This window comes from Theropithecus gelada, unplaced genomic scaffold (genome assembly GCF_003255815.1).
Source record: "Theropithecus gelada isolate Dixy unplaced genomic scaffold, Tgel_1.0 HiC_scaffold_15884, whole genome shotgun sequence".
NCBI classification, from domain to species: Eukaryota; Metazoa; Chordata; class Mammalia; order Primates; family Cercopithecidae; genus Theropithecus; species Theropithecus gelada.
The window spans coordinates 3846332-3873754 of record NW_020257641.1 but is presented as its reverse complement, the minus strand read 5'-3'; the positions used below and the strand labels follow the sequence as shown (position 1 = coordinate 3873754).

At 43.9% G+C, this 27423-nt stretch overlaps 1 protein-coding gene across 2 annotated transcripts; it reads right to left on the bottom strand.

Moving 5' to 3' along the window:
* Positions 1–6265: 6265 nt before the first annotated feature.
* Positions 6266–11181, bottom strand: LOC112617154 (coiled-coil-helix-coiled-coil-helix domain-containing protein 2-like). Of its 2 annotated transcripts, XM_025373895.1 has the most exons (4): positions 11176–11181; positions 10722–10726; positions 8548–8550; positions 6277–7043 (listed from the first exon to the last, which is right to left on the bottom strand). In XM_025373895.1, exon 4 carries the CDS (start codon positions 7003–7005, stop codon positions 6550–6552), a length of 456 nt encoding a protein of 151 aa, XP_025229680.1. In that variant the 5' UTR covers positions 7006–7043; positions 8548–8550; positions 10722–10726; positions 11176–11181; the 3' UTR covers positions 6277–6549. The 2 variants fall into 2 exon arrangements, with proteins under 2 accessions (XP_025229681.1, XP_025229680.1); XM_025373896.1 differs by lacking the exons at positions 8548–8550; positions 10722–10726; positions 11176–11181 and having other exon boundaries at positions 6266–6849; positions 6922–7032.
* Positions 11182–27423: the final 16242 nt, after the last annotated feature.

Below are 27423 nucleotides of genomic sequence, written 5' to 3'. Positions count from 1 at the left end.
TAAGTGATTTTGGAGAAGTTGCAAAGCCGGAGTCATCACACCCAGATCAATCACCTGCCAAGAGTAAAGACAACTGAAATAGTCCTTCTGATACTCAAGAGCTCCAGAACCTCCAAAGAGGGTGCCCTAACAAAGACAGTTTGCTGAAAACACACTCTCTAGGCCACCCCAAAATTAGCTCTGAAAGAGCTTGTATCAAATTAGTATTATTTCTTTCGCAGGTATTTGATAGAATTCACCACCAAAACCATCTTTACCTAGAGTCTTCCTTGTGGAGAGATTTTTAAATTATAAATGTAATTTAAAAAATAAACATAGGGCTATTTAGATTTTCTGTTTCTCAGTCAAGAACTCAAGTCAAGAACTCAAGAAAGTTTTGTTATCAGCAAACACCAGGCTGTCACCTCAACAAGCCTAATGGCACCAGGCTTCAAGAATATGGCAGGGCTGGTGCCTCCTCCATGGGAGCCTCTGCCTGAAATGTAAAGCAATTTAGTTATGAGGATGAGAACAGACATCATGGTGAGAATAACTGTAACTGACTGTAAAATAGTCCACTAGAAACTCCCCTCCTGGGGCAGGCAGGATTTAACAGCAACCTCAAAGTTCAGTTGAAGATGCTTGCAACTATGTAATAACAAAAATGGAAAAAGAATGGCTGTGGCCATAACAGATGCAATAGCGATGAGAAGAAGGAAGAGGAGGAGAGGGACAATAGCTAACACTGAATGGACTTTCCACAAGCTGAGAGATTTTTATTTCATTCTCACCACAACCTTGTTAGATCAATAATATCATCCATTTCTGTTTTACATTTAGGGAAATTGAGGCTCAGAGAAATTACATTATATGCTTAACTCATATGGCTAGTAAGTAGCAGGCCTGGATTGATTCAAGTCTGGGTTGTCTGCAAAACACATGGTCTTCCTAAATGCATATGAAGTGTTTATGAAGATAGGCCGTGAAATAGCTCTCAATAGACTTCAAGAGATTAAGACCTGATAGAATGTATTTTCTGACAACAACAAACTTTACTTGGGAATAAAAAACCCAGAAAATCCCCAAGTATTGAATGTTAATATACTTGTAAACATCCAATAGCCTAAAAGTCAAAGAAAAAAAAAATCATGAGGAGAAATTACACATTCTTTGAACTGAATTATAATGATATCATTATCAGAAATGAAAAGGGAAATAGCACTGCACATTTTACAGACATTAACAAAATAAAAAGGAAATAGTATAAACAATTTTATGCCAATAAACTCAGATAACTTAGATTAAATGGGCAAATTTCTTAAAATAGCATGCCTGATCAAAGCTGACTGACTGAGAAATAGAAAATATAAATAGCCCTATGTTTATCTTTAAAATTACATTTATAACTTAAAAATCTCTCCGTAAGGAAGACTCTAGGTGAAGAAGGTTTTGCTGGTGAATTCTATCAAATAATTGCAAAAGAAATAATACTAATTTGACACAAGCTCTTTCAGAAAACAGGACAGGAAACATTTTCTAACTTATTTTATGAAGCCAGAATCTTCCTGATACAAAACCTGACATTTTGGCATGAAAATAAAAGAAAATTACAGAAAAATCTTCCTTATGAATTTAAACACAAAAATTCCTGTACCTGTTTCTAATTGCTGCTGTAGCAAATCATCGCAAATTTGGTGGCTTAAAACAATACAGATTTATTCTCTTGTGATTCTAGAAGTCAGAAATTGGAAATCAGTTTCACTGAGCTGCAATCAAAGTGCCGGCAGGACCGAACTCCCTGAGGTTCCAGGGAGAGAATCTGTGTTCTTTCCTTTCCCAACTTCTGGAGCCCCGGGCTCGCCCCTCCATCTTCAAAGCTACCCAGCTGAAGCATCTTGCTCCAGTTACCACGGTGCCTTCTTCTCCTGTCAGAGCTCCCTCTGTTTCCTGGGATAAGGACACTTGTGAGTACATTTGGGGTCTGCCTGGATAATCCAGGACTAATCCCTCCATCTCAAGATCTCCAACTTATCACATCGTCAAAGGCCCTTTTGTCATAGAAAGTCACAATCACAGGTTCAAGGGATTAGGACATGAGCATATCCAGGGTCATTATTCAGACAACCACAGTCCTTAATAGAATATTTCGGCCGGGCGCGGTGGCTCATGCCTGTAATCCCAGCACTTTGGGAGGCCGAGACGGGCGGATCACAAGGTCAGGAGATCGAGACCATCCTGGCTAACACGGCGAAACCCCGTGTGTACTAAAAAAATACAAAAAAAACTAGCCGGGTGTGGTGGCGGGCGCCTGTAGTCCCAGCTACACGGGAGGCTGAGGCCGGAGAATGGCATGAACCCGGGAGGCGGAGCTTGCAGTGAGCTGAGATCCGGCCACTACAGTCCAGCCTGGGCGACAGAGCGAGACTCCGTCTCAAAAAAAAAAAAAAAAAAAAAAAAAAAAAGAATATTTAATATGAGCAAATTCAAGCCAATAATAAAAGGTAATCATGTAATCACATTGAGTGTAATTTATGTAATCACATTAAGTGTGATGTAAACAGGACTGCAAGATTGGTTACATCTGAAAAATCAAACAAGGGACTGGACGGGAAGACAAGAAAACTCTCCGGGGCTGATAGAGACATTCTATATAGTGACTGAGGTGTTAGTTACACAGGTATATGCATGCATCAAAACATATCCAATTTAACACTTAATGCTACAATTTTCTGTAAGCGAATTTTACCAGAAGCAAAACAGAGCAAAACATCAAAACTAAAACTACCACCACCACCACAATAAATAAAAAAAAAAAAAAAGCCCAAACAGAAGCCAGGGAATCATTCACCCTTTGGGCACAGGCATCTAGGTGAGTGATGGTATTATTTACACCACTGAGGACAATTGGGAGGGAGCCAGGTTTGGAGGGAAACCAAGAATTCACTTGTGCACATGGTATATTTGAGATGAGATGGCCAGGTAAAATGTCAACTAGGCAGTTGCCTGGTGGGGCGGTGGGAGGGATGGATGAGCTTGTGACTGGATGTAGGGACAAGGATAAGGGCCAAGGTTCTGGCCTGGGTGACTGTGTGGCTGAAGGGGCCCTTCACTTAGATGGACTGAAGAAGGAGGGTGATGTGGTTTTCCCTGGGGCATCTGCCTACCTCTCTCAGCCAGGGGAATACACACAGTGACTGCTGGGCGGCATTCCCACTTCTCTGTGTCACAGTTGCCTTCAGCTGAGATGTGGCTCTAAGCAGCCAGCTGCTGGCTCCACCAGGAGCCCAGTGCTCAGGTCTGTACCCTCATCCTTTGCTTCTCACCAGCTGCTGCTGGCCCACTCACAATGTGGCCACCATGGAGACCACTCCGCCTTTTCCCACCTGTCGACTCCCTGCTTGGGGCCTGCCCTGAGCCAGCTAGACCCTGTTCCTGACACCAGCACCTCATGGAGCGCTGATCCGCTGACTTAATATGAGACATTCAGATGCAAGTGCTTGACACAGCCACTCTGTCTTTCAACATTTTATTTGAAAATAACTTCACACTTACAGAAAAGTTCCATGACTAATACAAAGAACACCCATAGGCCCTAAACCCAGACTCACATTTTCCCTTTGCTTTATCACTTGTGCTCTCTCTCTCTCTCCATATATATTCTCTTTATTCTCAGTAGTGACATCCTATAACTTCACAGTGACCTCTGAAGGCACATACAGAACCATTGCTCCTACGTGAAATACAGAGTTAGGGTCCCCTAAGCTTCTGGTGATGATATTTTGTCCACTGATCTATACATAACCTTGTTTCTGTTTAAAAACACCTTTTTGATATGTATTATTTATCCATTGATACATATTATTAATCACTGAACTCGTGGTTGAACATGAGTTCAAAGCCATAACAAAGCTAACCTAACACACACAGTTTCTCTGTAAATCACATCACAGCCTTCTTGTGCTTAGGGACATTAGAAAGCATGCTGGCATTATGTTTGGGAGGCTATTTTAAACAGCAAAATCACCAAGAAAACACAGAAAAACGTTAAAAACATGACACAAAAGACATATGTTTATAGGATGAGGGCTGAAACAAGAAGACGGAGTGTTGTCTTGCTCTGCCTCAGCTGGGAGCGTGTGCATCAGGTGACTTCAGTTTTTTGCGACTGCTGCACATGTTGGCAAATTGACCGCAAAAGCACCATGAGCACTGGTTTTGGGGTTACAAAGACATTTCACCAAGGAGGTAAATTTGCAAATATGGAATCCATGAACAATGATGACCAACTCTGTGTGGCATGTGTGTGTATGTACTACCCGTACTACCATATACTATTATGCTGCTAGTGAATACACACACACACAAATATATATGTAGGAAATGGATACCTATGCATATACCTGTACATATGTATATGCATAGGTATTCATTTCCTCTGTGTGTGTGTGTATACATATATATACACATATACGCACACACACATATACAGGTATATGCATAGGCATTCATTTCTTATTACTGCTATAACAAATTACCAGAGCCTTGGTGGCATTAAACAACACAACTTTATTCTCTTATAGTTCTGGAGGCCAGAAGTCCAAAATCAGTTTCACTGGGCTAACGTCAAGGTGTCAGCCCTTGTTCCTTCTGAAGCTTCCAGAAGACAGTCCATTTCCTTGTCTTTGTCCAGCTTCTGAGGGTCACCTGCATGCCTTGGCTTGTAGCCCCTCACATCCATCACTACAACATCTTGCTTGTCACATCTCCTACTGCTCACTCCGATCTACTGCCTCCCTTTGAGAAGGATCCTTGGGATGACACTTAGGACCCAGCTGGATAATTTGGGCTAACCTCCCAATCTCCCAATCTCAAGATCCTAAACTTAATCAGATCTGCAAACTCTCTTTTGCCATGTAAGGTAACATCCACAGGTTTGGAGGACTAGAATGTGGATATTTTAGCCACATACACACATACACTATATTACATACACACACGTATACATACACATACACACATATATACACACATACACATATATACTCACACACCTATACATACAAACATACACATGCACACACACATACACACACATATACTCACACATAGTTTTTTTTCCCCTGAACCATTTGAGAGTAAATTCCATACATCATGTCCTTTATCCTTAAAAACCTCAGCGTGTATTTCCTAAGAATAAGAGCTTTCTCTTATATAACTATAGTATAGATAGCAACATCAGGAAATTTTAAGTAGGTACAATACTTTAACCTATTATTCTACTGTGATGTGCCAATTTTGTTAGCTGACCCAATGCCACCCTTTATAACTTCATGTTTCCTTCAGTACAGGATCCTGCCTAGGATTACATAAGGCATTTCGTTGTCACATCTCTTTATCTCTAATCTGGAAAATATCCTCAGCTTTTATTTGCCTATTGCAATGTTGATTTTTTTTTTTTTTTTTTGATACTGGATCTTACTCTGTCACTCAGGCTGGAGTGCAGTGGCATGATTTCGGCTCACTGTAGCCTCGACATCCCAGGCTCAAGTGATCCTCCCACCTCAGCACCCCCAAGTAGCTGAGACTACAGTCAAGGACCACCATGCCTGGCTAGTTTTTTTGTTTTGTTTTGTTTTTTTGTTTTTTTTTGTTTTTTACTTGTTTTAGAGACAGGGTCTCACTATGTTGCCCAGGCTGGTCTCAAACTCTGGGCTCAAACAATCCCCTCAACTCGATCTCCCAAAGTGCTGGGATTATATGAGTGAGCCACTGCACCTGGCTGATGCTGACATTAAAAAAAAATACTGGACTTTAAATAAGAAGAATGTACGGGTTAGCTTTCTGCAACTCTGGCTAGAATAGTACACTAATAACTTTGTATCCTTCTCAGGACTTTTCTTCCGGAGGATATGTTGTCCATCTGCCTCTCATGGTGGCATTAATTTTCATAACCCTAAGATGTGGTCTCAATCCTCCCCTTTATAGAGTTTTCCTCCCTTGCAACAAATAAGCATTTTGTGGGAGACACTTTGGAACATGCACATTTGCCTCTTCATCGCTCAAATCCATCCCCTGGATTTAGCATCCAGATCCAGATGATTCTTGCCTGAACCAATCTCTACGATGACAACTGCAAAATGATAATTTCTTTTCTTTTCTTTCTTTCTTTCTTTCTTTCTTTCTTTCTTTCTTTCTTTCTTTCTTTCTTTCTTTCTTTCTTTCTTTCTTTCTTTCTTTCTTTCTTTCTTTCTTTCTCTTTCTTTCTTCCTTCTGTCCTTCCTCTTTCTTTTTTTTTTCTTTTGGAAGAAAATGACTTTATTCTAATTAACTCACAAAGAATAAAATCATAACAGCTAGTTTAAGGAGGTAACACATTTTGCCCAGTCCCAAATTCTACAGAGTAGGAACACACCCCCTTCCATTTCAGTTCTGAAGCAAGGAAGCTAGGAATGACAGGAGAGGTTTAACTGACGGTTACACTTTATACCTTCACTATCAATTCTATTTTTACACTAAATTAACTTAAGGTATGAGAGCTGATTTTCCATCTCTCCAGGTTGAACTTCTTGATTAGGCCAATCCGTTTGCAAGTCGGCACTGTTTCAGCACCTCATTGAAACCCTCACAGAGCTTGATGTCACCCTGGTTCTGGGCACACTCCAGAAACTGTTTGATCTCATAGAAGCAAGGCTGCTGCTGCTGTGCCGGCTGGGTTCCCTGTGGCTCCTGGTAAGTGATGTCAGGCCTCGCAGGCTCAGCATTACTTCCTCCACTGAAGCCCCCAGTAATGGCATGACCCAGTGTGTGTCCCACAGCAGAGCCCACAGCCACGCCAGCTGCAGTGGTTGCCATCTGGGCCATCAGACCTGGCTGCTGGGGTGCAGCAGCAGAAGAGCCAACTGCAGATGGGGGTGCCGCTGCTGGTGGCTGAGCGACAGGTGCCGGCCTGGGTGCAGCTCTCAGCTGAGGTGCCCGGCTGGCCGGAGGAGCCATGCGGGAGGTGCGGCTTCGGCTTCCACGCGGCATCCTAGGTACTCGATGGCTCGGCCTCTGGACCTGTAACACTTCCTCTTTCTTTCTCTCTTTCCTTCTTTCTCTTTCTTTCTTTCTTTCCTTCTTTCTTTCTCTTTCCCTCTTTCTTTCTCTCTTTCTTTCTCTCCTTCCTTCCTTCCTTCCTTCCTTCCTTCCTTCCTTCCTTCCTTCCTTCCTTCCTTCCTTCCTTCTTTCCTTCCTTCCTTCTTTCTTTTTTTGACAGGGTCTCACTCTGACACCCAGGCTGGAGCGCAGTGGCGCAATCTTGGCTCACTGCAACCTCCACCTCCTGAGTTCAAGCGATTCTCCTGCCTCAGCCTCTCAAGTAGCTGGGATTACAGGCACCTGCCACCATGCCCTGCTAATTTTTGTATTTTTAGTAGAGATGGGGTTTCACCATGTTGGCCAGGCTGGTTCTCAAACTCCTGACCTCAGGTGATCTGCCTGCCTTGGCCTTCCAAAGTGCTGGGATTACAGGTGTGAGTCACCATGCCCATCAAAATGATAATTTTTGACACAGGTGCACCCTCTGCATTTACCAATCAATACCCAGTGTTCTACTGTAAGCAAGAGCTCCCACTTAGTTACTTGTCTGTTTATAGTTGTACCATTACTATAAATGAGGGTTTCTCAACCTGGGCACTAGTGACATTTTGGACCAGTGAATTCCCTGTTGTGGGGACTGTCCTATGCACTTCAGGATGTTTGGCGGCATCCCTGGGCTCTTCCCACTGGATGCCAGTAGCATATCTTCCTCTCACTTAACAACCAAAAATATCTATGGACATGGCCAAATCTCCCCTGGGGGCCAAAGTAGTCTCCAGTTGAGAGCCACTGGTATAGACTCACGGATTCCTATTTTTCTAGTGGTTTATGATGCTTTGGTGCTCGAGTTGTCCCCAGTCTGGCCAACAGGAACCCCTTCAGGAAACTCCTGTGTCCCCTTGGCCTGCCCCTTCATTTTCTGGAGCCCTTTCTCACTTCCTGCCGCAGCAAGAGATCCTGGCACAGCGTACAGCTTTCCTGCCCCAGCCATCTCTCCAAGGAGCCTGACACCATTGTTGTGACCCAGATTGATTAACAAAGCTATGGCCAACTGTAACATCAAGAATTTTCAGCTGCATCCAGTAACGTTCTGGGATCCCTGAGCTATGCGCTCTTCCTGAGCTCACCTCATCCTTACAGTTCCCCTTCTCCACCGGTTCTCCCTGAGTCTGGTTCTGTTTCCGGTTCGCATCTGTCCCCTGTTTTGTGGGTGGGTGTGGGCAAGAGGCTGCTGCCGGGGGGTGAGCCAATGTCTGTTTTGCATCATGCTTGGTATTATTTTTGGAAGCTGCAAGTTTAATGTTTACTTTTTAGGGTGGATCAAAAGAACTCCATGAAAACAAGTGTGTTAAAATGCTCCCGGCTTCAAAATGGGAAGCAGTCTCCTAAAACTGTGTGGAAAAAGCACCTACCCATTTAGCATGAGCCTCAGCCCAATGCCCCTGCACTCAGCAGCCTGAGCCCACCCCGGTGCGCATCAGCCCCCAGCACACCCTGCCTCTGCCCTGCCCCTTCCACTTCAGTCTACTGCCGTTTTCTCCCGGCTAGGGTAGTTTTGGGAGGAATTGATGTTTTTAGTGTTCTAAGGGCAAGGACTCACCCTATGACTCTCTTGTTTCCCGGAGCCCTTCAAAGGGCCAACTAAACCAGACCCTGGGTCCTTAGGGGCTGGCACCAGGACTCTCAGGGCCACCCTCTACCCTGGATATAGGGAAGAGCCTATACATTAGAGGACTCCTCTGCCCTGTGGCATCTCCCTTGGCGCCATGTGGTGACAGTCCCTTCCCTTCCTCCTGGCCTATTAGATAGCACAGAATAGCCAGCCCATAGAAGCTGCTATTTGGTATCCTAAACTTGGAGAGATGTGTCTGAAGTCAGAGAGAGCCGCCGCAGGAGGGGCTCCTGGCCTCGCCACCAGGGCATCCCCAGGGATAAACCTACTGGTCACTGGTTGTGTAGGTGTGTTTAACTAAACTCTCTAGACTGTGAGTCTCTTGACAGGGATTCTATCTTTCTATTTCCCAAACTTATTATTATTAAAAATTAAAGACCAGGTGCAGTGACTCCACACCTCTCATCTCAGCACTTTGGAAGGCTGAGGCTGGAGGATCGTCTGAGTCCAGGAGTTTGAGCCTAGCCTGGGCCAAATGGTGAAATCCCATCTCTGCAAAAAACAGAAAAATTAGTCGGGTATGGTAGCATGTGCCTGTAGTCCTAGCTACTCGGGAGGCTGAGGTGGGAGGATGACTTGAGCCCAGGGAGGTGGAAGATTACTTGAGCCCAGGGTGATCAAAGCAGCAGGCAGCCAAGATGGTGCCACTGCACTCCAGCTTGGATGACAGAGTGAGACCCTGTCTAAAAATAAAATTAAAAACATTAAAAACAGAGGAAAAAAGTTGATAGTACAATGGACGCTTGCAAACCTTCCATCTAGATTCAACAATTGTTCATAATTTGCCGTTTGCTCTGACAACATATGTACATAGATCGATTTTTTTTTACTGACCCTTTGAAAGTGAGACACAGACATAATGACATTTTTCACTTAAATACTTCAGCCAGAGTGCATCTCCTAATAAGAACGACATTCTCCTACAAAACCATTATCACACCTAAAAAATCAATCGTTTCTCTAATATCTTCTAACACTCAGGCCATATTCAAATTTCACAGATTGTCCCAGGACTGTCCTTGATAGTTGTTTTTTTCTTCTGAACAAAGAAGCTACTTTTCTTCTGAGGCTACTAGCTTCCTGAGGAGCCAGGCCAGATGTCCTGCAGAAGGAGGGACCGTGTTTGTGTCACCCCTATATCCTCAGTGCGTGTTGGGGGCCCCAGAGATCAGGCCTGGGCTGATGAGCTGGGAGGCCAGTCCCTTTGGGGAGGTGTTTCCCACTGAGCTGGGCTCAGCCTGCCTCCAGTTCCCGACGCCCCACTCAGATGCCTGCCTGAGGACTCCTTCCTGCCCACGAAGACTTCACGCCCAGGGCGACATGAGTTGATGGTCCACATACTCATTCCTTGGGAGGTTTAATCTGTTTTATTGAATTTTCAGATTCTCAAATCAATACCCATAATAATGCCCAGCAGAAATAAAATCCCACTCCAGGTATTTTGCCAGACGGTTGATATTTACACATAGCAGGTTTCCCTTGACGGCTTCAAATAGCTTAATAAGTCTCGCCACAGGCAGTAGATCCCAGCAGTTAGCCAGTGCGGGGGCCAAGCAGCGGCCACTGCCTTCCAGGGCCCCACTCCCTAGCCTCGGTGCTCAGAGAAACGCTTTCTGCAGGCCCTGGTGCACATCATTAGGCCTCTCCGCGACCTCCTCATTTGTAAAATGAGGGACGTAAGAAGAATAGGAGATCTCTGCGTTAGACGGGACCTTTACTGTGCCAGTCTGGCCCCGGTCCCCTAGAGGCAGCAGCCTGGGCACAGCAGGAGCGTGGACCAGGGAGATGGCTGGGTGGAGGGGGCAGGGGCTGCTGTCAGATTCTCTTTCAGTAGGAGAAGCTGCTGGTTAGCTGGGGGCCTCGAGGCAGAGAAGCTGTGCTGGGGGCATGCAGAGGGTGCAAGCAGACCGGGCGAGGCTGGAGCGCCGCAGGGTAGGGGAACCCGGGAATCCCCCGCAGAAGAGCTGGGAGGAGGCCGCTAGGCTTCCGAAACACCGCCTTTGTGGAGTTCTAGGCCCTTTGAGGGCGGCTGCTTGCCCTGAGAGCCTTACGTTCCTCCCGAGGCCCCCTTCGTGCCTGGCTGGTTGGAGGGACAAGGCGCCTCTGAACCCAGCCAAACAGGACGGCCTGCAAGGCTGCTGTGGGGATGAGGTGAGGCGATGCCTGCGCAGGGCCAGGCTCTAGGCTGGTGAGCACCAGGGCGGAAGGCTCCAGTCCCTCCCGCACCTCCCAGCCTCAGGGGCTGCCTGCGGGGGTGAGCCCCAAACTCCACTCATCTGGGAGGGCTAGACGGCAGCTGCCAGGCCAATGGGGCGTCTGGCTGTCGTGTGGTCTCCTGTCGCCTGGTTGTGGCCCTCTCACGAGGGCTGACTGTTCTTCCTGCTACCTTTGGCCCCTCATTCAGCAGCCCTGAGGGACCACAGTGTTCTGCTGGGTATGGCGGGAACAGAGCCGGACGCCGAGCACCTCCCAAGATACCCGTCATGGGCCCGGAGCTGGACAGTAAGGACCCTTGAGGAGCCCAGCAGGACCCAAAGGCACACAGGCGGCTGGGCCTTACGCACCCCGTTGTGGAGACGGAGGAGGTGGTCAGGCATCTTGGGGAGGTAGGAGGTGAGCTGAGTCTTAAATAGCGGGGGAGGCAACGAGCTGAACGGACAGCCCAGGGGTCCTGAGAATGGTTTGTGCTGAGGAGCAGGACTCTCAGAAAGCTGATGCTTCTAGAAGGCCCGGAAGGGCCCCTGCTTTCATCTTATTCCCCCCCCCGCCCCAGTAGAAGACGCCGAAGAGTCACCTGAGGCCACCTCAGGACCGCGGGCAGGTGGCGGGAGAGGTCCACTCTCAGGACAGGCAGTATGCAGGTGCAGGAGCTCTGGCAAATTTAGAAGTAGTAACAAGGCCGGGCGCGGTGGCTCACCTCTGTAATCCCAGCACCTTGGGAGGCCGAGGCAGGTGGATCACCTGAGGTCAGGAGTTCGAGGACAGCCTGGCCAACATAGTGAAACCCCATCTCTACTAAAAATACAAAAAAATTAGCCGGGCTTGTTGGGGCGTGCCTGTAATCCCAGCTACTCGGGAAGCTGAGGCACGAGAATCGCTCTGAGGCAGGAGAATCGCTTGATCGCTTGAACCCGGGAGGAGGAGGTTGCAGTGAGCCAAGATGACACCACTGAACTCCAGCCTGGGTGACAGAGTGAGACTCTGTCTCAATTTATAAATAAATAAACAAACAAACAAATAAATAAATGAGTAATAAAACAGACTAGTAATTGGTCTGCTTTTATTGGTAACCTGCACCAGCCATACTAAACAATGTCAATAGTAAGATTTTCCTCTGAGAAAAAATATTTTGTTGGTTTAAGTTGTAAATAATTGCTATGGTTGAATTTTAATAATGCATATGTGTAAGCTTCAAATGAGCACACTTTTATTAATTACCCTTTAATAAACATTGGGTTCTACATAGAAGACAATTTGAGGGCTCCGAGTCAAACAATTGGCCGCTGTCACTCACTGGCCCAGCTACACCCATTGCAAGCCATGTTCAGATGTCCTGGAATCATTGGACTTCCTTTCTGGCACAATTTGTGTTTCCAGCTGCTGCTGCAATACCCTGCTTAGACACGGTGGCTGCAAAGACTGACGCAGAACTTGGGGCGTGAATCAGTGTTCAAAACTGAGAACAGCCAAGCAGCGCAAACTGCTGGCTGTAATGTTTTTGTCTGGTAAACGCAGGTTTTAGCTCATACATGAACTATTTGGCAGAATTTGAATAATGTCTTTAAAATCCGAATGTATATTTTTATGTTAGTTGGCTATTTTAAAACTTGTTAAGTCAATAAAATAAAACACTACCTCTTTGTATGGTTTAGTAAGTGCCTACATTGTGCACTTCGCAGATGTTTTGGTTTTGTTAAAATTAACTTATTAGTTATGAGACAATTACACAAGTTAGTATTACCTCACCCTGGAACTAAAGGATTTAAGTTCAAACTGTTGGGTAGATATAAAAAGTATTGAATAAATAGTTGAGATTTTTCCTTTTGGGTACTGTAATTTTTGTTTTCTTTTCCTTTCTTTTTCCTTTTTAAAAATTGTCTTTACCTGAATGATTATACGTATAAATACTATATTATATATAAATATATAGTTAATATTAATATATTACATTAGTGTATTTTTATATAACATACCAAATAATACACAAATATTATATGCTATGATTATATATAATCATAATTGAACATGATATGTTTTTCACTGGGGGTGTTTCTTTTCTGGCTATTTATATTTTTCCATTACATGATTATTACTGAAAGCGTTTTTTCTTGAGACAGGTTCTGTTGCCCAGGCTGGAGTGCAGTGGTGTGATCTTGGCTCACTGTAGCCTCAATTTCCTAGGTTCAAATGATCCTCCCACCTCAGCCTCCCCAGTAGCTGGGACTCTAGGCACACACTACTACATCCGACTACTTTTTAAATTATTTGTAGAGACGAGGCCTCCCTATGTTGCCCAGGCTGGTCTTGAACTCCTGGGCTCAAGTGATTCCCCTGCCTCAGCTTCCCAAAGTGCTGGGATTACAAGCATGAGCCAGTGCTGCTGGCCTGAAAGTGACCGTGTTGTTTAGCGGAGAGTGTGTTATAAATGACCTGGGGTTCTCTCAATGCTCTCAGCACTTCTTCTTTGCCAATCAGCATGTGCTCACCATGGGACCTTGGGCAAACCCAGGGACCCTTCTGGGCCTCAGTTGATCTCTCTGAGCACTCACAAGGCTGCTGGGAGCCCCTAAGCGATCAGTCTCCAAACTCCAGTTGGCCGAGTGTAACAAACAGGAACCCAGGCCCTGGCAGGAGAGCTGTGGTGTGGGGTTTGGGTTTTGACGTAAGGCAGGTCTGGTTTCTTCACTCTCTACCCAGGTGACCTTGCGCAAATATTTATCCTTTCTGAGCATCAGTTTTCTCAGCTGTAGGAGGAGATCATAATAACTTTCTTTGAAGTTTGTGGGGAGGATTAAATAGAATAACACATGCCAAGAGCTCAGCCCCAGGCCCATGGCTGGTGTGCAGTCAAGAGAAGTCGGTTTCTGTACGTCACACAATTTGTGGGGAGAAGCAGCCCCTTGAAGAGTGACGGGAGCCTTTGAGGGACTGGAGGAATAGGAGAGAGGAGGAGAATCTGGCTTCCTGAGAGTAGGAGAAGCCAGGGCAGCTGAAGAACACAGTCCAGCCACTCCCACATGCGGGACCTCCCTGCCTTCCCAAACTCACTTCCACTCTCCCCACCATGCTCCGGGCTCCAGCAACCCTGCAGGGAGCACAGCCCAGATCTGGCTGCCCAGTGGAATCACGTGGGATCTTTCAAATCACCCAGATTCCCAGGCTAGAGAATCTGATTCCACAGGTGTGAGCTGGGAACTGAAAGTCAGACTTTTTCTATGGAGGTAAAATTTTCACAACATAAAAATATCTATCTTAAACTATTTTAAAAGTAACTATTTTTTATGTTGTTTCACATAACGTGAAAATAACTAGCACACATTTAGTACATTTACAATGCTGTGCAGCCATCACTTTTGTCTAGTTCCAAAATATTTCCATCCCCTGAAAGGGAAACTATACCCATTAAGCAGTCACTCTGTCTCTCCTTCCCCTAGTCCCAGGCAGCCACTAATTTGCTTTCTATCTCTGTGGATTTGCCAGTTCTGAATATTTCACATAAATGCAGCCATACAATACGTGACTTCTTGTGTCTGGCTTCTTTCATTGAACATGATGATTTCAAAGTTCATCCATGTTGTAGCATATATTGATGCTTCAGTCCTTTTTGTGGTGAGATACTATTCTATTGTATGGCTATGCCAACTTTCTCTACACCTTCATCAGCAGACGAAAATCTCGGTTGCTTCTACCTATTGTGAAGAACGCTGCTGCGAACATTCATGTAGAAGCGTTTCTTTGAATACCTGTCTTCAGTTGTTTTGTGTATGTGCCTAAGATTGGAATTGCTGGGCCACATGGTCACACTCTGTTCCATTTTTTGAGGAATAGCCAAACTGTTTTCCACAGCAAATTCCCCATTTTACATTCCCATTAGCAGTGTACAAGGATTCCACTTTTTCTACGTCCTTGCCAACACTTGTTATTGGCCACCTTTTTTATTCTAGTTGTCCTAGTGGGCGTGAAGTGGTATCTCATTGTGGTTTTGATTTATGTTTCCCTAATGACTAATGACATTGAGCATCTTTTCATGTGCTCGTTTCCTATTTGTATATCTTCTTTGGGTAAATATCTATTCAAGTCATTTGCCCATTTAAAAATTGGGCTGTGACCGGGTGCAGTGACTCATGCCTGTAATCTTAGCACTTTGGGAGGCCAAGGCAGGCAGGTCCCTTAAGCTCAGAAGTTCAAGACCAGCAAGGGCAACATGGCAAAACCATTTTTCTACTAAAAATACAAAAATTAGCTGTGTGTGGTGGTGCGCACCTGTAGTCCCAGCTACAGCCTAAGACAGGAGAATTGCTTGATCCTGGGAGGTCGAGGTTGCAGTGAACCAAGATTGCACCATTTATCACACCCTACACAGCAGAGCCAGATCCTGCCTCCAAAAAAAAAAAAAAAAAAACAAAAAACAAACAAATTGGGTTGCTTGGGTTGCTTGCCTTTTTATTGTTGAGTTGCAAGAGTTCTTCATGTATTCTGGATTATAGAATAGTATCAGATATTCTGGATTATAGAATATTATCACATATATGATTTGCAGATATTTCCCATTCTGTGGGTTGTCTTTTCACTTTTTTAATAGTACCCTTGGAAGCACAAAATTTTTAAATTTTGATAAAGCGTAATTTATTTTTTCTTTGGTTGTGTATGCTTCAGGTGTCATATCTAAGAGTCCAGTGGCAAATCCAAGGTTATGAAGATTCACCCCTATGTTTTCTTCTAAGAGTTGTAAAGTTTTTGCTCTTCCATTCAGGTCTTTGTTCATCAGTATTAAGTTTTGTGTAAGGTGTGAAGTAGGTGTCCAACTTGGTTCTTTTATATGTGTTGAAGACTCTATTCTTTCCCCATCTGATGGTCTTGGCACCCTTGTTGAAAATTTGTTTATTTCTGGACTTTACTTCTGTTCCATTTATGTTTATCTTTGTGCCAGTACTACACTCTTTTGATGACTGTAGCTTTGTAACATGTTTTGAATCAGGAAATATGAGTCCTCCACCTTGTTTTTCTTTTTCAAGATTGTTTTGGCTATTTGCGGGTGCCTTGCAATTCCATATGAGTGATAGGATTGACTTTTTTATTTTTCCCCACTTGTACTTCTGATTTTAGTAATTTGAGTATTCTCTCCTTTTCTCTTGGTCAGTCTAACTAAATTTTTTTTTCAATTTTGTTGATATTTTCAAAGGACCGACTTTTAGTTTCCTTAATATTTTCCATAGTTTTGCTATTTTCTATTTCATTTGTCTCTAATCTTTATTATTTTCTTCCTTCTAGTACCTCTGAGTTTAGTTTATCTTCTATGTTTCCTTAAGCTATAAAATTAAGTTATTGATTTGGGGTCTTAAAAATATATATGTATATACTATATATATAAATTTTTCATATATACAGAATATGTACATTTACAGCTATAGATTTCTCTCTTATCACTGCTTTCACTGCATCTGATAGGTTTTGGTGTGTTGTTTAATTATCATTCATCTCATTTTCTTATTTATCTTGCAATTTCTTCTTTGACTCACTTATTGTTTAAGAGTATGTTGTTTAATTTCCAGGTGCCTGTGAAGTTTCCATTTCTCTTTCCTTTACTGATTTCTAGTTTCATTCCACTGTGGTCAGCAAAGATTCTTTGTATGATTTTTATCTTTTTAACTTTACTGGAGAATGTTCCATGTGCATTGAGAAGAATGTATATTCTGCTGCTGTTTGATGGAGTGTTCTACATATGCTTGTTGGATCTAATTGGTTTATAGTGTTGTTCAGGTTCTCTATTTCTTCTTCAATCCTCTGTCTAGCTCTTCTACCTATTACTGAAAGTGCAGCATTGAAGTCTCCAACTATTTTTGTAGAACTGCCTATTTCTCCATTCAGTTTTGTTGAGTTTTGCTTCATATATTTTGGGGCTCTGTTATTAGATGCATATATATTTATAATTGTTTCATATTCATGACAGCTTGACTATTTTATCAATATATTTGTCTCATAATATTTTTTATCTTAAAGTCTATTTTGTCGGATATAAGTATAGCCATACTTGCTCTCTTTTGGTTACTATTTTTATGTAATATCTTTCCCCATCCTTTCATTTTCAACCTATTTGTGTCTTTAAAGTGAGTTTCTTGGGGAGAGCATATAGTTGTATCATTTCAAAAATCTGTTTTGCCAAAGTTTGCTTTTTCGTTGGAAAGTTACATGTCAATAATTACTACTAAGAAAATACTTATGTCTGCCATTTTGCTATTTGTTTTCTGGGTGTATTAAACTTTTTGTTTCTCAGTTCTTCCACTACTATCTTCTTTTGTGACTAAGTAATTTTTAGTGATATATATATATATATATATATATATGTATATATTTGTTTTGTTTTGGTTTTTTGAGCTAGAGTCTCAGTCTGTTGCCCAGGCTGGAGTATAGTGGTGCAGTCGTAGCTCACTGCAACCTCCAACTCCTGAGCTAAAGAGATCCTCCTGCCTCAGCTTCCTGAGTAGCTAGGATAACAGGCACACACCACCATGCCTGGTTAATTTAAAATATATGTATATTTGTAAAGATGGGGTCTTGCTGCATTGACCAGGCTGGTCTTGAACTCCTGGTCTCAACCAATCCTCCTGCCTCAGCCTCTGTTTTTGAGTTTTATTCTTAGTAGTTACCCTGGAGATTACAATTACCATCTTAACTTTATAACAATCCAGTTTGAATTAATACCATTTTTTTTTTTTTGAGACAGAATTTCTCTCTTGTTACCCAGACTGGAGTGCAATGGTGCAATCTTGGCTCACCACAACCTCTGACTCTTGGCTTCAAGTGATTCTCCTGCCTCAACCTCCCAAGTATTTGGGATTACAGGCATGTGCCACCATGCCTGGCTAATTTTATTTTTTTAGTAAAGATGGGGTTTCTCCATTTTGGTCAGGCTGGTCTCGAACTCCCGACCTCAGGTGATCTGCCCGCGTTGGCCTCCCAAAGTGCTGGGATTACAAGTGTGAGCCACTGCGCCTGGCCTAATACCAACTTTTAATTTTGATAGTACATAAAACTGATCTTTCACAGCTCTGTCTTCCCACCCCATATTGTTATTTTCACAAATTACATCTTTATACATTGTGTGCCCATTAACATAAACTTATAATTATTGACTTATGCATTTGTCTTCTAAATCATATGGAACAAAAGAGAAGCTACAAACCAAAATTGCAATACTATTAACTTTTATATTTACCTATGTAACTAGCTATCTTTACTGGTATCATTTATTTCTTCATGTGGCTTTGAGTTACTGTCTGGTCTCATTTCAACTTGAAGGACTCCCTTTAGCATTTCTTCTAGGGAAGATCTGCTAGTGACAAATTCCCTCAGTTTTTGTTTATATGGGAATATTTTAATTTCTCCTTTATGCTCTCAGAATATTTTCTGGATATAGAATTATTGGTTGATTTTTTTCCCCTCTCAGTACTTTAAATATATAATCTTCTGGCCTTCATGATTTCCAATGAGAAAATTGCTATTAATCTTATTCAGAATCCCTTGTCTATGATGAGTCTCTTCTCTCTTGTTTCAACATGTTGTCTTTCTCTTAGGTCAACTTGCTATAGTGTATCTCAATGTGGATCTCTTTGAGTTTATTTTGCTTGGTGTTTGTTGAGCTACACATTGGATGTGTAGATTTATGTCTTTCATCAAATTTGGGAAGTTTTCAGCCATTATTTCTTCTAATATTATTCCTGTCTCTTTTTTCTCCTTTTGGAACTCCCATTATGATATGCTTGTAAGACTGATGGTATCCTACAGGTCTCCTAGACTGTCTCTGTTTATTTTTCTTCATTCTTTTTCTTTCTGATCTTCAACCTAAATAATCTCAATTGACTTAACTTCAAGTTCACTGATTCTATCATTTGCCTGTTCAAATCTGCTGTTGGCCCCCTCTAGCAGAATTTTTCTTTCATTTGTACTTTTCAGCACCCAAATTTCTTTTTTTTTTTTTCAGAATAAGTGCTTTATTTTTTTAAATCTCACAAAAACTGAAACTATCATCTACATCAGTTGTAATACAAAACATTTATAAAAACAAAACAAAATTAAACACAAAGGAAAAACTATTCATTTTAATTTAAAGATAATCAGACTCCTTATGAAATACCCACTTACAGATGTATAGATAGCAGATGCATTCAAAACAGTGCAAGATTTAATTAATTTAGGACAATATTCCAACCGATCCCAATGCAGGTTTTAAATTACGTGTGCACGTTTAAGTAGAATCATAAAAATAAACCTCTATTACGTTATCAGCTTATGCCAATTCAGAAAACTCCACACCAATACAACAACTGTGGAAATCATGAGATATGACTCTGGGGGAGAAAAGCAAAACCTAGTATCAAAAGTTAGCACCCAAATTTCTACTTGATTCCTTTTATAATTTCTGTCTCTTTAATAATATTCTTTATTTGGTGAAGCATTGCTCTCCTGGTTTCTTTTAGTTCTGTCTCCATGATTTCTTCTAGCTTTTTGAGTATTCTTATTTAAAATCTTTGTCTAGTAAGTCCAATGTCTGGGCCTCTCTCATGGACAGTTTCTATAAATTTATTTTTTCATACAAATGTACCATATTTTCTTGTTCTTTCAATGCCTTATAGTTTTTTTATTGAAAGCTGGACAGTTTGAATATTATAATAGGGCAATTCTGGAAGCCAGATTCCTCCCCATTCTCAGAATTAGTTGTTTCTGCTTGTTGTGGGTTGTTGTTGTGTGCTTGTTTAGTATATTTTCTACACTATTTTCATAAAGTCTGAATTCTTTATCATGTGTGACCACTGATACTTGTGTTCCATTACTTTGGTGATCAACTGGTGTTTTCATAGCGTTTCTTTAAATGCCTGGAGCCAAGAAAAAGCATAAAGTATAGTAATAGTTGTTGTAGACAAGATCCACCAATGGATACTAAAGTTTGAGGAAAAAGAGAATTTGTATAAACTCAAAGTATACTTCCAAATATAATAGTTACAAAGGGAAAGATATTAATTTTACAGTGGAAAAACCTGGTAGACACCAGCATAACCAAATGATCAAGGTTAACATGACCAATAATAAGACATGTCAACATCATGAATCTCTTGATATAACATACGATAGGGACACGTAATTTCCACTGTGTCATTTTGCCAAAAATTCATAATTTAATTCCAATCATGAGAAAACATCAGACACGCCCAAATTGAGGGACATTGTTCAAAAGTGTCAAGGTCATGCAAGACAAGGAGTGACTAAGGGACTGACACAGATTAGAAGAAACAAAGAGAAATCACAAATGCAATTTGGGATCTTGGATAAGATCCTGAAAGAACAAAAAGACATAGGAGGAAAACCAGTGAATTCAAATAGGATCTGCAGTTTAGTTAAAAGCATTGTACTGACATTAATTTTTTGGTCTTGATCATTATATTATGGTTATTTGAGTTGTCACAAGTAGAGGTGAAGAGAATAATCTGTGCTATTTTGCAACTTTTCTGTAAGTCTAAAATTGGTTCAGTGGAAAAAGTTAAACACAAAGGTTATTTTAGTTAGCAGGAGTGAAGGGGTTGAGGGGTGCTGGAGAGGAAACCAGCAGTACAGGTGGGGCTGGATCCACAGGCAAGGAGTGTGGGTCTGCTCTGAGGGTGAAGATGCACCACAGGAGGGCACCACATCTGGCAATGATGCCACCTGATCAGTGTCTTAGGAGGTCGTTCTGTGGAGAATGGGTTGTAGAGAGGAAAAGAAAAGGCAGGGAGACTAGTGAGAAGGCTGCTGGGGTTGTCTCGACCTAGAGACAAAGAGAGGCAATCAGATTTTGTACATATTTTTGGTATATAGGTGACAGAACTCAGTGGCGGATTGGATGTAGAATGGGACTGAAAGAGAATAGTAAAGGATGGTATATGAATCTGTTTTCTCCAGAAAAACAGGGCAGTAGTGTACGGTAGTCTCCCTTTATCCATGGTTCACTTTCTGCAGTTTCAGTTATTTATGGTCCATCATGATCTGAATATATTAAATGAAAAATTCCAGAAACAAACAATTTATACATTTTAAATTGCACTTTTCTCTACATAGTATGATGAAATCTTGCACTGTCTGCTCCATCATCCCCAGGACATGAATGATCCCTTTGTCCAGTACCTCCATGCTGTGTGTGCTGCCCTCCCACTTGGTCTCTTAGTAGCCATCTTGCTTCTCCCATCGACTGTTGTGGCATTGCAGTGCTTGTGCTCAGGTCACCCTTATTTTGCTTAGTAATGGCCCCAAAGCACAAGAGTACTGTGCCTAATTTATAAATTGAACTTTATCATTGGTATGTATGTATGGTATGTATGGAAAAAAACATAGCATATGTAGGGTTCGATAGATCTGCAGTTTCAGGCATCCACTGGGGGTCTTGGAATGCATCCTCTGCAAATAAGGGGTGCTACTATGTATGTATGTATATGAGAGAGAGAGAGAGAGAGAGGCTGATTATAAGGAACTGGCTCATGTGATTATGGAGGTGGAGAAGTCCTAAGATCTGCACTTGGCAAGCTGGAGACCTGGTGTCTTTCCGATCTGAGTCTGAAGGTCTGAGAACCAGGAGAGCTGATGGTGCAAGTTCCAGTCCAAATCTAAATCCAAAAGCAGGAGAGGACTGATGTCCCAGCTTGCAGACAGTCAGGTAGAGAATGAGAATTCTTTCCTACTCCATCTTTTTGTTCTATTCAGGCCTTCAATGGCTTGGATGACCTCCACCCACATTGGAGAGGGCAATCTGCTTTATTCAGTTAATCAAACCAACTCTCACAGACACACCCTGAATAATGTTTAACCAACTATATGGATACCTCGTGGACTAGTCAAGTTGACACTTAAGATTATTTGTCCCAACTGGCTCTTGGGTTCTTGCCTTAGTCAAATGCCAAATGGTGGTATCATTTACTAAGATGGAGAAGACTGGAGAAGGTGGTTTGGGGATGAATATTAAATTGGGGGTGCTGATGAGACCTCCAAGGGAGTGTCAAACAGACAGTTGAATATAAGAGCCTAAAGGTCATGGGGGAGGTATGCATTTGGAAGCGATCAGCACATAGGTGGTATTAAAGCCTTGGGATTGCATGGGCACATCCAGGGACAGAATGTGGAGGATCTGCTGAGGACAGAGCCTGGGAGACTCCACCACTCAGAGGGCAGTGGGATGAGGGAGGGCCAGCAACAGGAGCACAAAAGAAATGGCCTTGAGCCAGCCCATTCACCCATTCTCATTCTCAACACTGCCTGAGATGGGGGATCTACTAGCTGGAAATCTACTTACCTCAGCAGTCATTGATATGGTTTAGATCTGTGTCCCTGCCCAAATCTCATGTGGAATTGTAATCCCCAGTGTGGGAGGAGGAGCCTGGTGGGAGGCGATAAAATCATGGGGGCAGATTTCCCCTTTGCTATTCTCCTGATAGTGAGATCTGGTTAAGAGTGTGTAGCACCTCTCCCTTAGCTGTCTTCCTCCTGCTCCAGTCATATAGTACGTGCTTGCCTCTCCTTCTGCCATATTTGTAAGTTTCCTGAGGCTTCCTCAGCCATGCTTTCTGTACAGCCTGCAGAACCATAAGCCAATGAAACCTCTTTTCTTATAAATTACCCAGCCTCAGGTAGTTCTTTGTAGCAATGAGAGAATGGACGAATACAGTCATCTAACCTTAGTTCTCTGCCTTGCTCAGTCCACACCAGTCCAATACACATATCTAAGACCCTCCTATGTATCAGTGCCTGCCTAAAAAAGACAGGGCCTTGCCAGCAAAAGGGTCCCAGTCTAATGGGGAGATGAACTCTTGGCAGAGCCCTTCCATGCCCAGGTAGCTAACTCTCACTTATTTAAGCATTCATTCCACAACCAGAGACTGAGCCTGGCCGTGGTGCAGGCTGAGGTCACGCAGCCTAGGAATGCAGTCAGATGAAATACGGCCCCCCTCTCCAGAAGCACAGAGTCTACAGTGAAGACAGATTGAAAACGGGCATTTCAGTAAACTGTTGCAAATTCTCTCATGGGAGATGTTACCATTTGTTCTGCTGAGAGCTAGACCTACCCAAGCAGAAAGGAATCCATGTGGATCTGACAGGACTGACCACCCCTGGTCACCTGCCCCTTCCTCCAAAACCTCGTTGTCAGCATGTGTTGCAAAGGCCATATCTAGAAGGAAATGAGTCACTTTATTTCATTTCATTTTGGTAGTCAGCCTATTTAATGGAGCTTTTCTTGTTTTTTGATACTAGTAAGTCAGGCAGACGAAACTGAGCACACACATAGTTACATGTGTGCATGCATGCAACACACACATACACACGTGCACACATGCATGCACACACACGTACACACGTGCATGCACACACACGTACACACGTGCACACATGCATGCAACACACACATACACACGTGCACACATGCATGCACACAAGCACAGGCACACATAGACTCAGGCTGTTTTCTGGCTTCCAAATTTCTTAAGTATGAGGCCATTTTCCTCCCTGGCCAAATGGCTGTCTGCAGAGTGCTGGGGCGGCCCGTGAATTGTCCTGCCCGTGATATAAAACACAGCCCTTATCGACAGCTCGTAAAGCAGGGCCCGGTGTCACTCCCGCCGAGCGGAGGCAATAAAGGGCACGGGGGAATTACCTCTAGCTCCAGCAGCTGGCCGCGCTGCAGGGACACCGGCAGCAGGCCTAATGGGTTCTCCTCTCTCCGCCTTGTAAAGCATTACATTTAGACATAATTTCTCCCCCGCCCAGGAGCAATTTCTTTTAGGGAGAGAGGCAGCTCCTTGAAAGAGGCACTGTCTCTGACGCTCAACCTGGCGCTGGAATCACAAATGCCCAAATAAGAGGGCAGTGACGTCCTTGGATCGTCAGCCTCTTCTGTTTCCCTAAGATTGCTGCGGCTCCTCAATAACAACTGTCCCAAACCTTCTCCAGCATTCTTGGGGCTCTGATTACCCCTCTCCCAGCAGACCACCTTGGTGCCTACATCAAGGGCTAGGATGGAAGCTCTTTCTTCTTCCCAGTCCAAACCTACAAGCAACCTCCGTTCATCCCTCTTCTCTTTCCTTCCCTCCTGTTCCAATAGGGGCATTTTCCATCCTGCTGTCTAAAGCCAACCCTCCCCAACCCCTTCCCATGTTTTGGCTCCCGCCACGCACTCTGGTTATCTCACCCTCCACCTTCTATCTATTTGGCATCTCCCTCTCAGCTGGATCATCTCAGCAACCCTCCACATAATAATCTTTCCATTAAAAAAAATCACAAACAAAACGTCTCCTGCTATTGTTCTCTCTTCTCTTTCCCCTTCACTGGGAAACTTCTGGAAGGAGTGGTCGCTACACGATTCCACTTCTGGCTCTCCCTGCCTCTCTCCCACCTGACGCTGCTCCATCACGTGCCAACCCAGCACCTGCTTCTGTCACCAATGAGCTCATTTGGCAAGCGTGAATTACACAGTGATCTTGAAGCTTATTTGTGCTGTGAAAAAAAAAATACAGCTGGTAAGGAGATGGGGGTGGGGGGTTGGTATTCTAATTTTAAGTAGGGTGGTTAGGATAGCAAAGACCTGAAGGAGATGAAGTGTAAGTCACGTGGATACCTGGGGAACAGCCAGTGCAGAGGCCCTGGGGCAGGGTGTGCCTGGAGTATGCCTGGTGAAGCAAGGAAGCCAAGCGGATGATGTGAAGCATAGCAGTGGTGTAGAGCGCTGGTAAACCAGGAGGTGATGGGGGAGGAGGGGGAATGAGGGCTGAGGGGGCCTGTGTGCTGGGAGGGACAGGAGCACAGCATCAGTGCTAAGCAGAGGAGTGACGTGACTTGGAAGAACTGCTTCGACTGGAGACTGAGCAAAGGCTATAGGAGACCAGGATGGAGGAAGGTGGACCCATAAGGAGGCTTGGTGAAGAGTTTAGAATAAGAGGGGGATACAGCAGGGGAGCAGAGTGCTGCTAAACCACCTATCCCAGAATGGGCAAAGAGAGTCCTGATCTGATCATTTTATGGTTTCGGGCTCCAGCATGCCATGGAGGCCCACAGGGTTGTGGTGAAAAGTGAATAGACTCTGGATATTCTTTGAAGTTAGAGCCAAAAGGATTTCTTGACAGACTGGATAAGGGATATGAGAGAAAGCAATGGGCAAGGCTGACCCAAGGCTGCTCAACTGCACGGCAATGCGGGGTGCCAGCCACTGTTGTCAACCCTCCTGGAAAGGCCCTCTCCGTGGAGCCTGGGGCACGCTCCCCTGGTTCTTCTCCCCTTCTTCTTATGGTTTTCTCTCAAAGTCCCTGGCAGCTGCACTCTTCTGTCCTGGCCCTTGATTGCTAGCATTTCCCAAGGCTCCTGAGCAGGTCCTCTCCTCTCTGGAGCTCCACCTTGCCCCAAGTGAGCTCACCTACAGCTCCCAGCATCTCTTCCATGCTCCAACTCACAGGCAAGTACCATGACCCCAGGCTCTCATCTGAGCTCACTCCAGACCCAGCAAACCAAACCTAATGCCTCTCAGGCCTTTCCTCTTGAGAGGTCACAGCAGACTCAACACGTCCAAATCAGAACTCACTATGTCCCTCCATCCACCCTGCCCCATATCATCCCCACCTAATCTCACTGGCTCTCGTCCAACACTCCTCATCACCAGGTCAGGCAAGTCAGAGATCAGCGTGTGCTCCCTACCACCTCCCTCTCTCTTATTCCTCATGTGGAACCCTTGCAGTGTCTTGTTCATTGCACGCCTTAAGTAGCTCTTTTTTTTAAAAAAAATATCTATAAAGAAAATGAGTTTAGTTGGCTCACAGTTCTTCAGGCTGTACAAGCAGCATGGTGCCAGCATCTGCTTCTGGTGAGGACTCAGGAAGCTTCCAATCATGGTGTAAGGCAAGGGGGAAGCCCATATCCCATGGCAAGAGCAAGCAAGAAAGACAGAAGGTAAGTGCCAGCCTTCTTTAAACAACCTCTCACGTGAACTAGCAGAGGGAAAACTCGCTCGTCATTATGAGGAAGGCACCAAGCCACTCATGAGAGATCCGGCCCCATGACCGAAACACCTCCAACCAGGCCCCACCACCAACATTGTGGATCACATTTTGACATGAGATTTGGAGGGGACACATATCCAAACCATATCATCCCACTCCTGGTACCCCAAATCTCATGTTCTTCTCACATTGCAAAATACAATAATCTCTTCCCAATAGCCCCCAGAAGTCTTAACTTGTTCCAGTCTCAACTTAAAAGTTCAAAGTCCCAAGTCCAAAGTCTTATCTGAGACTCAAGGCAAGTTCCTTCCAGCTGAGCCTGTAAAATCAAAAACAAGTTATTTACTTCCAAGATACAATGGTGGTACAGACATTAGGTAAACGTTCTCACTCCAAAAGGGAGAAATCAACCAAAAGAAAGGGTCAACAGGACCCATGCAAGTCTGGAACCCAACAGGGCAGACATTAAACCTTAAAACTCCATAACAATCCTTGACTCCATGTCCTGGGCTCCTAAGGCCTTGGGCATTTCCAAATCTGTGGCTTTGCAGGGTGCATCCCCCAAAGCTGCTCTCACAGGTTGAAGTTGAGTGCCTGAAGCTTTTCCAGGCTCAGGGTCCTAACTGCCAAGTGGATCTACCATTCTCAGGTCTAAAGGGCAGCAGCCTCCTTCCCACAGCTCCACTAGGTAGTACCTTGATGGGGACTCTGTGTGGGGGCTTTAACCCCACATTTCCCCTCTACATTGCCCTAGTAGAAGTTCTCTGTGAGAGTTCTGTCCCACAGCAGACTTCTGCCTGGGCATCCAAGCTTTCTCATATATCCTCTGAAATCTAGGTGGAAGCTGCCAAGTCTCCTTTATATTTGCATTCTGTGTACCTGCAGGCCTAACACTACATGGAAGCCAGCATGTAGTGGCCTGAGCTGCACATGGAGCTCTTTGGGGCTGGAATCAGAGCTTCCAGGATCCTGAGAGCAGTGTCCCAAGGCTGTGCAAGGCAGCAAGGCCTTGGGCCTGACACTCTCCCCCTCCCCCACAAATTATTCCTTCCTTCTAGACCTCTGGGCCTGTGATGGGAGGGGCTGCCCTAAGACTTCTGAAATGCCTTCAAGGCCTTTCCCCTTGTCTTGGCTACTAGCACTTGTCGCTCTTTCAGTCATGCGAATCTCTCTAGCAAGTGGTTGCTCTGCAGCTCCCTTATATTCCTCTCCTGAGAATGATTTTTCCTTCTCTACATGGCCAGGCTTCAAACTTTCCAAACTTTATGCTCTGCTTCCGTTTTAAATATAAATTCCAACTTTAAATCATTTCTCTGCTCCTGTGTCCGATCATTGGAAGTAGCCAGTTCACTTCTTGAACACTTCTGCTTAGAAGTTTCTTCCACCATATACCCTAAGTCATTGTTTTTAAGTTCAAACTTTCACAAATTCCTAGAGCATGGACACAATGCAGCCAAGTTCTTTGCTAGGCCA

What these genes read in the sequence shown, in the direction of transcription:
- LOC112617154 (XM_025373895.1), bottom strand. Translation starts at nt 7,005, where the DNA reads ATGCCGCGTGGAAGCCGAAGCCGCACCTCCCGCATGGCTCCTCCGGCC.